This window comes from Toxorhynchites rutilus, chromosome 1 (assembly GCF_029784135.1).
Source record: "Toxorhynchites rutilus septentrionalis strain SRP chromosome 1, ASM2978413v1, whole genome shotgun sequence".
Lineage (NCBI taxonomy): Eukaryota > Metazoa > Arthropoda > Insecta > Diptera > Culicidae > Toxorhynchites > Toxorhynchites rutilus.
The window spans coordinates 33,500,547-33,513,293 of record NC_073744.1 but is presented as its reverse complement, the minus strand read 5'-3'; the positions used below and the strand labels follow the sequence as shown (position 1 = coordinate 33,513,293).

The 12,747-nt window shown below is 38.4% G+C and overlaps 1 protein-coding gene across 1 annotated transcript; it reads right to left on the bottom strand.

The window, feature by feature from the left end:
- Positions 1 to 3,182: 3,182 nt before the first annotated feature.
- LOC129780215 (uncharacterized) lies at positions 3,183 to 12,420 on the bottom strand. The gene is made up of 3 exons (XM_055788250.1): positions 12,028 to 12,420; positions 10,877 to 11,660; positions 3,183 to 3,319 (listed from the first exon to the last, which is right to left on the bottom strand). The coding sequence occupies exons 2-3, from the start codon at positions 11,136 to 11,138 to the stop codon at positions 3,183 to 3,185; spliced, it is 399 nt and encodes a 132-aa protein (XP_055644225.1). The 5' UTR covers positions 11,139 to 11,660; positions 12,028 to 12,420.
- Positions 12,421 to 12,747: the final 327 nt, after the last annotated feature.

The window sequence follows — 12,747 nt, the reverse complement described above, 5'->3', positions numbered from 1 at the left end:
CAGAATTCAAAGTAAAATTTGCTCAGGCTGCGTCAGTCACCGGGGACTGACAGTATAACAGATGATAATAAAGGTAACTAATATATGCATATAAGCTTATAAGCATTCCTTTTCGAACAAAAATACCTTCCACTGCGATAAGAAACGATGGCACTAATAATTTCCATAGAATCGCTCTAAAACAGTGGCACTCAACATGTTAACTAAATTTTCCGCCATTTTCTAGCATATTTTAAATCGAAGCTTCATGTGAAATTATCTTTCGCTAAAAAAATTTTTAAGGTACACCGGGGCAATTTGGGGTATTTTGAAACGGAAGCAACTACTTTTACTATGAATGTTGAATTGGCGTGATATATTTTTTTTTCATTAAACAATATCTTTTACCTAGCCTTATGACAGTCAAAACCAGAATATTGGAATGCCTTGACGCAATCCGCGCCTTTGTTTGCTTTTCGTCATTCGTGAAATTAATACGAACATTTTTGCCCGCTGATTCAATCGGTCCGAATACACCGATTTTTATTCAAAATATCTTCAGAATTGCACCTCAGGTAATCAAATACAGCGCGGACTCGATTATATAGAGTTTTTGATTTCTTTTCACTGTATATAATCGAGTCAATTTTTTTCCTTTATTTGTTTTTTTTCATGTATTTTTGGTTTTTTGAAAATAAAAGAGGAATTTGATTTTTGATTCATCCCCTTGAAGTCAGAAAGCACCTTTCTCACAGGAAAAAAATAATTTATCCACATTCTCTCAGGAGGTGATAGACGATCATTTTTGATGAAAAAAATCCTCCTACGCATATGTTCGAATTTCAACATTGACAGAATTATAGATCTTTTTTCGTTTGAAAGATGAGAAAATTTAGTACAGGATATAGTAGTGTAACAACTAAATTAGTGGATTTGAATAACATTTTGGAAGTGAAAAACTAAAAAGTTAATAATTTTTAATGTGTTATTATTAATTTCTTCCTGAAAATTTATATTAAACTAGATTGTTTCTATTAATTAAATTGAAGTTCTTTAACCGCTCTACAATTTGTTCTTTGACGCACAACTTCTATCTTTCTTAATTTGGCTGCAATATCGATATAAACGATTCCTGGTGAAAATTCAAGCAAAATCTTCGAAACTCACTATTTTTACCCCACTGTACACGTAATACCCACTTAAACTTCACCTTAACGTTGAAAGGTTACATTTCTTCATGAAATAAGCTAAATTTGAAATATAAAAAAAAAACAAAATTGGATCCGAGTCCAAAGTTGTATATAATCAAATTACATATAATCGAGTCTGTATATAATCGAGTCCGACCTGTATTGCGAACTTGTTGGTGGTCCAGAAAAGAACCATTTGGTTTGCGTGGCTTTGCAACAGCAACTGATGAAGCTTGAAACATAATTCCATTTTGTTTTCGTTAGAATAAAACACGAGAATTTTCATGACCACTCCACGCGGAAGCAGAATAGTAACTGATGCTCTTGGATACGATTACATCACTGAAACTGAATGCGCAAATCTTCCTTTGTTCGAGCGCATTTGCAAGCGAGTGACAGAATTCACAGCCTGCACATATCCGCGATTACGGTTTCTCCAGTTGGCTTGATTATGCGTCCGTGTTCGGGAACACATTTCGATCACCACAAAAGCAATTATCATCAATGAGATAGATTTTGAAACGATTTTTTGGTTCAATAAGTGACAATCATATAACTCTTTGTCATTTTATCTTTCGAAGGAAGTGATTATTATACCCCTCCTTTCAACCGGTAAAGAGCTATTAACGTTCAAAACCTTGCACCCCAGCGTCACTCTCTAGTTTTCGAAACTTTGTACTTTCACCCCGGTACAGAAATGAAAGACGTAATCCTACGTAAAAATTGATAGAAAATAGAAATGAAACCGATTACAGCAGGGATTTGAAAGTACTTAAACAAGTACTCAATATCAATGTAAACTCCGTTCACTTGAAAATTGAATATCCATATTGAATGCATTAGAGAATCGATTCATCTAGCAAAACAGAAAATAATATTAATACACATTATTGTATATCCTGACGAATTAGAATTTGCCTTAGAAACATTAGAAGATGAAGAAATTATGAACAAATTTATCTTAATTTTAATAAAAATCAAGTTTCCGAAATTCGAAAAAACAAAAAAAAATGGATGACCTGCAAATTGAAAAAGGCACTTTAAAGAAGATATAACACGAAATCATAAGCAACTCACTGTCGCAACAGTGGGAATTTCCACATGCAGTTTTAGCCTTTTTATCAAAATTTTTTATTTTTTTTTATTGAAAACCAATAATTTCAGAATAAGGATATTTTCACTAAAATCAGCAAATAATAATCAGGAGCCACAACTCAATATGGAACTATGAAATCAAACGCATCGGGACGTTGGGTCTCCAAGAGGGGGAGTAGTTTCGAACAGGTTGGTTAGAGGTTCCCAACATAAGTTATCAAGCAGCTGCCTTGCCGCCACCCATGGTGGTATCAAATTCAAACGACATAATTGTCGACAACAGATGAAGGTGCAATGTGTAGAGGTAGCGATCCATCTTTAATCCCGGAGACTGGAAATATGAACATCAATCTGTATTCAATGGACTTGTACACATACAAAATAACATTTTTATGACTTATCCCGGAAAAATAAAAAAAAAATATGAATATGCGCGTCTCAGCTGTTCAACATTTGCCGGTCTACCCTAATGGTGATAAGATGATTTCACTAGCTGTGTTCCCTTTGGGTTGCGATGCGTGGAAGCCTCCCAATTTAATACTTGTTCCGTTTGTCCCAGAACACGGAGGATAGAATGCCGGATACGGCAGATACTCGAGAAGTGAACGTGTGTTCAATGCAGAATGACCCTTCGGTACCGTCCATACATACGCGAAACCCACTTCGGACTGACAAATGAAAGCATGTGCGACCAAAGCCAGGAGACACTGGAGAAAGTCACCATGAAAACTCGCTTACGACAAACGGTATTTACTCAATTGAATACGTTTTGAATATTAGCATGAATGAATTTTGATGATCACCTGTTACGGTATAATTTACCCTCTCTTGGTGAACAATGTGCTGCTTAATACGTAGCTTATTGGAGTGATTTTAAGTAATCATTCTGACTCAGGAACAACGTTTGCCCGACACCGTTCACTCACCTCCTACGCATATCTTGGCTGGTTCGTCCGGTCGGTACCCCTCGGAACAATCGCAGGCTCTGCTCTGGTTGTCACACGTGTAGGCATATTGACGACAATCTTCCACCACTAGGCACGACTGTCCGAGTTCTGGGGAAAGAAGAAAAGGACCAACATAAAACAAACTGATATATGTAGGGTAGGGCATATTTAGACATGAATGTTCGCCATAAAAAAAAAAGTTCAATCATTGTCGGTGTGTGTGAACAGTGATTTCACAGGTACAGTTTTTCACACCTCCCCCCAAGCGAGAGAGTCTCGAGAGCGATCGTCTGTTGAGCGTAAAAAAAGTCTTGTGAAATGAACAAGACAAAAGTTAATTATTTCTAGTCCGACGAATGGCAGGCCTTTTCCAAGTTCAGATGAAGACAAAGTGATTGAATCAATCATGCTGCCAGAATTGTCGTTTTCCATCAATCATTTCCACCGCCCACTCGGGGAGAGGGGAGTGGGGGGACGGAAATTAAAGCTACAAGTAGCCAGTCTGTGGCTCCCATATCCGAGATTCTAGGGCCTACCTTCAATACCCTCAAGGCGTGTTATTCGGCGTAGAAATCTCAACCGAGTGTTAGAAACAAATATGATGCACGGTTTATTATAGAGAAATTCTATTAACCCTCTACAACCCAACCCCGCCTTTAGACGGGCTTCACGGATTTTCTTTTCAAATTATTCAGACATTATTTTCAATGTTCACCCCCACTAGAACGTCTTTAGAATATTTTCATCTATAACACATACACATTGATTTTATGCTTGTAGCTTTCTGCTAGGAGTATTCAATGTTGAAAATCGGAAATTCGAGATAAAAGTGGAATGGTTTTTTAGACGAATAAAAAAATTGGATCTTAGAGGGTTAAGAACGTTAGTGCCACCGAAAAATGAAAGGAATTAGCCAAATATGGATTAATAAACCAACATTCACACATCCCAGAGTCACCACACTCAGCCTGCTAACCATTATAAGGCAACAACATATTGCTGAAATTGATTATGCATTCACTACACGCGCTTAATTGAGGGTTATCCCCCTGGCGCTGGAGCTGCGCTCGGTGGACTCACTTCCTGTATTTAAATTCCGAGTTCAGGCGAGGGTTTTTACGTTGACCTCACAGACGGATTTTACGACCAGTCAATCCAGGATTAGCCCGGTGTGCTGCATGTGACGGTCGTGTGGACTTCCAATAATTTAAGCCACTCACTCTCGTCAGAGGGGCATGCGAATGTGAAAACTGAGAGACATTTTCGTAATAGAAGCTTGTCCCTATCTCCTCGGTTGGATGTTGTCGCCAAACTAAAGCCAACGTCGGGGGAGAGTTTTTCCTGGGACTGAAACAGACTAAAAAGTCTAACTGAGTGTGAGTGTACATAAAGCTATGTGTTGCACGAACGTCACTCTGCCGGGAGAGGGGCTCCCATTTGCAGCGGAGAATACTTTAATTAAATTTATTCAACCATTCAACTGGGTCATCGTGGTGGCGCGTAGAGTCCACTCTGGATCGGACTGGGCAAACACATTCGGCACACAACTGACAGGCGGGGAGCTTATGTTCGCTTGTGGGGCTTTCTCCGAAGGATCGAGTAATCGGGGCTTAGTTGGGTAAATTATGGTACCAGAATTGGCACCCAGCTTCCGGTGTGGGTATTACGAGTGTGCGTGTTTTTTCGCCTTTCTTACCGTTCGTTCGTTTTGTTTTCTTGCCTTCGTTACCTAAACACGAGCGGGGAAGAAGTTGGATAGTTTGGATGACTTAAGCGGTTTATGCTATAAATTGTGTGCCCGAATCGGTACAAGAAAATCAAATTCACTTCGATTGGGTTGCTATTTTATGTTTTTTTTTATATCGGAAAATTTTTGGAGAAGGATTAAAATGAAAGCGGAACCCTGTTGAAGAATATTTCGCTTTTCTTGGAAAAGTACAGAATATAACATTAGCCCATAAGGAACATCTAAAGTTTTTTTTTTTGACGTAGGACTACGTACTTCTCACTCTACGAAAAATGAGGTATGTTTTTAAGATTTTACTCGCTGCTTGCCGTGTGGGGGAAGAGCAACAAACAACAGGTTTGCATACAATTCGGGCATTAGTCTTCATGGTAGAGACGGGTAAACTGCTCGCGAACGGTATGAAAGAATTAGCTCGCCAAGAAGATTGAATGAACGGTCGTACTTTTCCAGAAAAGTTAGCTCGCCTTACGAAATAATGCCGAACGAACTGATTGGGAACGAAAGAAGTCCGGTTGAACTGAATACATACGAGGGTCGTTCAAAACATAAGTTTCAGTGCCTCAGAAATTCCGGAAGAATGAAGTTAGGACAAAAAGCAAGGTGATTTTCGTAATCTACGTTTTATTTTTTATTCTTCTACATAATCGCCGTAACGTTCGAGGCATTTTTCATAGCGTGGCACGATTTTTTCTATTCCGAGTGCGAAGTGCGTAGCGTCCATCTTTTTGAAGTGCGATGTAACTGCGTCACGAATTTCTTCAGTATTATCGAATCGTTGACCGCCGAACGCCTGTTTCATCACCGTACTATTGTGAAGTTTTGGACCGATTAAGAACAAAAGGCCAGGTTTATTGACGAAAGGAGTGTTCCTCATCCACGATAATGCGCGGCCCCATTCTGCTCGCGTAACTCAAGAGCAATTGAAAACATTCAAATGGACTGTGTTCGATCATCCTCCTTACTTCCCAGACCTCGTCCCTAGCGACTACCACTAATTCCCGGAGATGAAACAGGCGTTCGGCGGTAAACGATTCGATAACACTGAAGAAAGTCGTAACGCAGTTACATCGCACCTCAAAAAGTTGGACGCTACGCACTTCGCGCTCGGAATAGAAAAACTCGTGCCACACTATGAAATATGCCTCGAACGTTACGGCGATTATGTAGAAAAATATAAAATAAAACGTAGATTTCGAAAATCACCTTGTTTTTTGTCCTAACTTTATTTGTCCGCGATTTCTGAGGCACTGAAACTTCTTTTTTGAACGACCCTCGTACATGAACAAAGCAGATTACGCTGAACGGAACGAATGAGCATAACGAGAACACTTGGAGAGAGAAAAAGATATTGCCTTTCACAAGAAAAACATAAAGGAAATCGGGGTTTTCGAAAAAAAAAAAAACATTTGATGCCACGTTTCTTCTCGTATTCCGAAAAAAACGTCCCAGAGTGTCGATTTTTGACCAAAAAAAATATCGAGATGACAGTAGATCTCGACGTTTCATGCAATTTTAAGACATTTGGCATCATTTTTTTTCGAAAATCCCGATTTCCTTTACTTGGGTGATTTTTTGATTTTCAGTTAAACTTAAACTTTGACCGCTTTGCCCCACTCTCCCTTAAGTCCGATTGAGCTGAAATTCTGCATGAGGCATTTTTTAAGAGGTAACTTTTTGATATTCGAGATGCCCATTTTCATTGGCACCCTAATGTAGTGAAACAGCAAATCTAGTGAAAATAGAAATTATTAATAACTCTCTTACCACCACAACTCTTCAGTCCGTTTAAAATTCAGCTCAGATCATATAACAAACGGGTTTTCTAGGGCCACCATTTGACGTTTCAATGAGTTGAATTTAAGGATTTCTGAGCAGATAGAAAAACGCAATTCAAAAGCAATTGTCCTCAAGGTCCTACGTCATGTTTCTAATCAAATAAATGGAATCAAATTTGGCATGTGGAGGTTTGAGGGGCACGAAAAGTTTCTATGGTAGTTCGATACCCTTCCTCCTCCCTAAGGGGGGCTGCCATACAAATGAAACATAAATTTCTGCATAACTCAAAAACTAATCAAGCAAATGCAGCCAAATTCGGCATGCGAAGGTTTTAGGGGACAGTAAATATTTTTTGGTGGTTTGGCGGATGAGGGAGAACTCTTATAGAAATCGTAAAAAATCGAGATTTCACAATGTTCGTCAAAAATAGTTTTATCATCTTGGACTCATTTTTTTAATTTTCTACATGACTTCTATTTTAAATGAAAAAATGAAAAATAAAATGAAAAATACATATTTTAGATATTGCAAATTTAAGTTTTCTCTTATTAAAATCGATACGCCCTTTCCAAAAGTCACACTTGAGTCAAAAAAATCTCAATTGCTGTGGAAAACTCATATTTCCTCCAACACAAACGGAATACAAACTTTCATTCGAATCAAAAATACTCATGTGTTTCATTTGGAATTGCTCTATGACACCCCTCCTTTCTCTTGGAAAGGGAAGGGGGGTCCCATAAAATATGACACATATTAAAACCAACCATTTTCTATTCAAACATGACAATTGAAATTTTTTGTTAAACACTGAAGGAAAATAGGATAAGTGGGAAAATTTAATTCCCATATATTCTATAATTACATCGTTATAAGCGTTGTTTGTCCATTCGATGTTTGATGTCTATACAGCCATTCCATATCAAACCAATACAGGGGTTCTCAGATTTTTGTTAAAACTGGTATTTTTTTTCCTTTATCGAAAACTGGCGTAATCTTTTCCATTTCAGGGTGGTCCGAAAAATCAATAACGCTAATAGCTAGGTTAGCTAATTTAGTTTAATTTGATATGTCGATCATCTCCATCGGTTTAGTGGTTTAAAAGCCATGATTTTTTGAAAAAATACATTTTTGGAAAAAAGAGAAAAGAAAGTCATACCCTAAAATGGAAATAGGTGCCCCAATGAGAAAAAATGCGGGTCTAATATTTCACGATAAAAACAAAACTTCAAATTTTCGCGGAAATCTAAAAACCACTAAGGTACACCGGGGTGAGTTGAAACGATTTATTCGAAGTTCAACTTGAAAGTTATCTTAAAATATCACTAAATCACTCAATTGAAATCTGTTCGCAGCATATACAAGGTATAACAGATGACTCGATAAAACTTAGGGATTTATACTGGATGTTTCAGAAAATATCAATTTTGAAAATGTTTAGTTTTCATATCGCTTTTTTCAACTTGTCCATAGAGCAGGATAAGTTGAAACGCGGAACAATTGTGAGTCTAATGTGCGGTTTTGCTTCTCGAACTATCTACAACTGAACTATCTACAACTGAAACACTAAATTAAAGAAATTACATAAAAACACTTGGAAGAAGGGTTTTGGTACACGTGAGATGTGGGGGAGTAGTTCAATACACGCAAAATAAACACTACATACTAGGCATTCATATACGAAACAATAACACCGAGAATACTAGTTTAGACGCTTTCATGTCAGAGTAGAGCCACTCATAACGGCTACTAATAAGCTTTATGGGATCATTCAAATATTCAAATGTTACGGAAACTTGTTTAGAAATAAATACAAACACGTCTAATTTTTTTTATGCAATTGACCATTTGTTTCATGTAGAGAACAAGGAGTCTGAAATAGTAAAAAAAAATACGTTACGTAATATTTGAACGACCCCTAGTTTCAAAATTAATAAATTTTACTTGTATCATGTCTGTGCATTCATAAATTATGTAGAACATACTGAGGAACGAAATATGAATGATTCTTATTTTATAAATTTATAATCATTCATTCATACAGCAATCACCGACAAATAACGTGCGGCATCTGCAGCAATGTTTAAAAAATAGTCGATTTTCACAGGTTTCAACTTATTCCAGAATTGAAAAAAGCATGGGGTGAGTTTAAATGCCCAGAGCTATACGGAAAAAGATTTTTCAGTTTAGTTTTCATAACCACTACACTCGATTATCCCTCTTTGATTGCCTGACGTGCGATTCTGGCGATATTTTAGATGAAAAAAACAGTGTTTTCGGACCGATTGAGTCAGCGCGCAAAAATTTTTGTGTTGATCTACGGAACAAAAAAAGGTAAACATAGGCGAGAATTGCGTTGAAGCATTCTAACATTCTGGTAACGGCTGTCATAAGATGGGTTGAAAGATAATGTTTATTTGTATCACGTCAATCCATCATTCCTTGTAGAAGTTATTAATTCCGTTTTAACTTACCCCGAATTTCAGCTTGCCCCGGTGTAACTTATATTGGTTTGGTATGGAATGGCTGTATGTACACATCGATCATATAGTTTTTACGAATTCATGTATGTTTTCCGAATTGAAAGTGGCGTCATGTGTTGCATAGGGTGCCAATGAAAATGGTCATCACTAATTCCAAAAAAAAATCGTAAACCCCGATTTCCTTTACTTCCCCCTTGGGTTATTTTTCGATTTTTCCCATACATTAATTGACATCCTAGTGTTGCACCATTGCAAGCTGGATGGAAAGAAGAAATTTCCCAAAAGCGAGAGCAGTGTTCATTGTTATAGTTATTACCAACACAGTCGATTTCGGATATTTTGTTGCAGTTCTGCGAAAGATGCTAAATAGTGTAACTTGTGGATTATTTGTTTGTGAATGATGTTTACAGGAGCGTTTGAGATGTAATTTTGATAATAGGCAAACTACTCGGATAATCGGATAAGTTATTCAAATTGACAGCCCTTGGTGTAGTTCTACGTCTCTTCGGTTATGTCCCCGACATTGCTCACCCGTATTTTCTTCATTTAGTAAGAGTTTTTTTTTCACTATTATTTTTGATGGTTGTAAAATCATTCTCTTTTATACGAGAAAACCTTTCTAATAGATTCACAAATATCACTGCTTCCTCGTGTACATTCTATCAAATATAGACTGGAAATTTGTAATTTTTTCCACCTAACATTTTTTTAAGTTAATACTACTATCAGTGACCTTAACACGTTGAGCCCCGTGTCGATTCCCTTGGATTGATGTTGAGCTTTTCGTTATAAAAATGTTGATCTCTAGGACTGACAGTTACAAAATAAGCAAATATTAAAAAAATGGTTTGTTTTCGGATGATTTACGATATGTGATTACTTCCTGGTGGAATTTCTGAATATTTCCCTTTTATACAATAAATACATTTTGGAGCGAGATCTGACACTTATATTTTAAAAACGCTCTTGATGTTGACTAAACGGAAAGTGTAGCACGTGGCACAACGTGTCAATATCAATATCAATTTTGAGCGCAATCTGTCATTTAGTTTGTTTACAGCATCATTAAGAATAAGGTAACTTTTTTTTCTCGGTGATTTTTTATATGAATAATTTTATTGATGATCTCGATACGTTGAAAATGTTGCAGAATACCTTTGGTGACTCCACTATGTCGAAAACACGGATGTATGAATGGTATAAGGCATTTAAATATGAGCGATTTGCCACGTCAAGGACGACCATCAACCTCTTCAACTAATGAAAATATCGAAAACAGGAAAGGGATGGTGTGCACTAAATATCCTTCAGTATGCATATCGTCAACCCTCCCAAACCGCATATGCTTCACGAGTTTCATTTATGCATGAAAGTTATTTTTTGTAAGGAAAAATTCATCCAACCAAAAATTTTGAACAGAATTTTAATGCGTTGCCAGTGCAACTCTCAATTTCACACGTTTGCACCAGAGAGAACCCCCTACGGATATCTGCAATCTCCGCTAGTGCTAACCGAATCGTAAACCCATCGCCTAATGAAGCAAGTGATTTCCACGCTGACTGACGAATCGCTACATTACATTCCATCGTAGATTTGAAATGGGGCTTCACCCAACCCATTGCTCCCTCGCTGTAGGAGATGAACATATGTGGGTGTACTTACCTCCAGGAAGGTCATACTTTTGCATCGCTGATGATGGTGGCGATGATGATGACGATGATGATGGTGGTGATGGTGAGTTCGGTAGAACCCTGCTACTGTTGGTGTTCGCAATAGCACCATTGTTGGCCCCACCGTCGCCGGTGGCAGCGGTTGGCGTTGATGAAGTTCTGCGCGAAACTGTTACGGCGGTGCAGCAGTAGCTTTGAAACAAAACCACGAACTGCACGCTGAATACTAAATCACTGAAGATCATTTTCAGCATTCCAAACTCTCGGGAACTCCGACGGACGTGGGGAAACTTTAGCGAGAGCGAATTTTCGCAAGCGTGATAGCCCAGAGACCAGTGACGGTGGTCGGGGTTCGTGGGAATCAACTCATTTACTCTGGCCCCTAGCTGCTGGTGGTGGTAGTGGCTGTAGTACAAGGTGTCACAACGCCAGCCTCCGCTAGCACGAGTTCCGTGTGTGAACTCCGTCAAACTGTGTTACACTGTGCAAACCGTACAACCGCGGGAGGCGAACTGTTTTAATTTACTTGCCGTCTATTTTTGGCATTTAGCTACAGCTGTTTCACACCATGCGCCAATGCAACCAATGACGCTGCTACTGGTTTATATGTCGGATTTACTATTCCGCTGCAGGATTACTATTTGAAGTGGAGCAGGCCACAAGCACGTAGCTGGAACGGGCCGTCTGCAGTCGGTGTCTGTTCCACCACCGGGACTAATTAGTGCAGAATGTTTCACGTGTTTATTCAGCCTGAGTTTACTTGACCCAACAGTGACCTGGAAATAAAAAGAGAGGAAACAACAAAATTTGGTATCCATGCGGGAATTTGCAGTTTATGGAGCAATTAAAACAATTTAACGAGTCAAGAATTGAGATTGCAAGAGTTACTCAACCAAACACATTATCCTGAACCGCACTCAAAACTGCTTACCAAGCTGCTCCTTGACGCTAAGTCGAGAGGAAATTTTTAATTATCAAAAGATCACTTCCTCTTTGCGGAGACTTATTCGCGTTGCCTCGAAACTGTCCGTTTTTCGTTGGTTTGGAAGTGAAGTCGTGCGGAAAGGAAAACTTTCCCCATAAAAGTGCGCCTGCAGTGTTCCAGTGTTGTCTCTACAGGTGTGTGTGTGTATGTATCCTTACCTGGGAGAGGCGAGTTCTGCCTTGTGGCTATGAACGTGTCTGCTGTCTAGCGGTGACTGTTAACTTTGGGTGTGATGAGCTCGGTTTTTTTTTCTCTTTTCCTTGGCCTTCCTGTGTCGTTTCCTTAACTTCTTCGGTGGGATAAAAGTTTTAGCTTCGGAGTAACGCCCAGAATTGATCCAACCGGAGGAAGGAGATCGACGCGGGTGAAACTTCGAGCAAATTAAACGGCTAATATTATGCCACACAAAGGTGAAACAACAGGTCATATTGTGTCTGTGTCGGAAGGCTTTTTCCTCGCCACGAAAGGGATGAAGTACATAGGTATGAATTTGGAAATTGGGAATCATTGAATAGACCGAATTATTCTTATAATCCAACTTACATTTACATGGAGGCGATATATCCCATAGAAGGCAAAGCTTCAGTGATTCTTATGGTATGGTCCATATAAGGCTTGCCTAAACTCTTAGCATAATAAAATAAAGCCGTGTTGCTTGGCAAGAATCTCAACTAATTTTTGAAAAAAATGACGCAAAAAATACTACGTTGAGGAGGGCGGAAGCTAGAAATGTTAGGTCCATTGAAGGTGAAGATAGAGAATTCCACTGTGTAGTGGTTCTCAGATTTTCGTTAAAATTTGTGATTTTGTTCCTTATCACAAAATATTTTACCCGTATTTTCTTATTTTTTTCATTAGTGTGACCATTTCCTTTCAAG

Excerpts from the sequence above, each read along its gene's own strand:
- LOC129780215 (XM_055788250.1), bottom strand. The coding sequence starts at position 11,138 with ATGCTGAAAATGATCTTCAGTGATTTAGTATTCAGCGTGCAGTTCGTG. Across the intron at positions 3,320-10,876 it reads AAAGTATGACCTTCCTGGAG|AACTCGGACAGTCGTGCCTA; the intron begins GTAAGTACACCC and ends TTCTTTCCCCAG.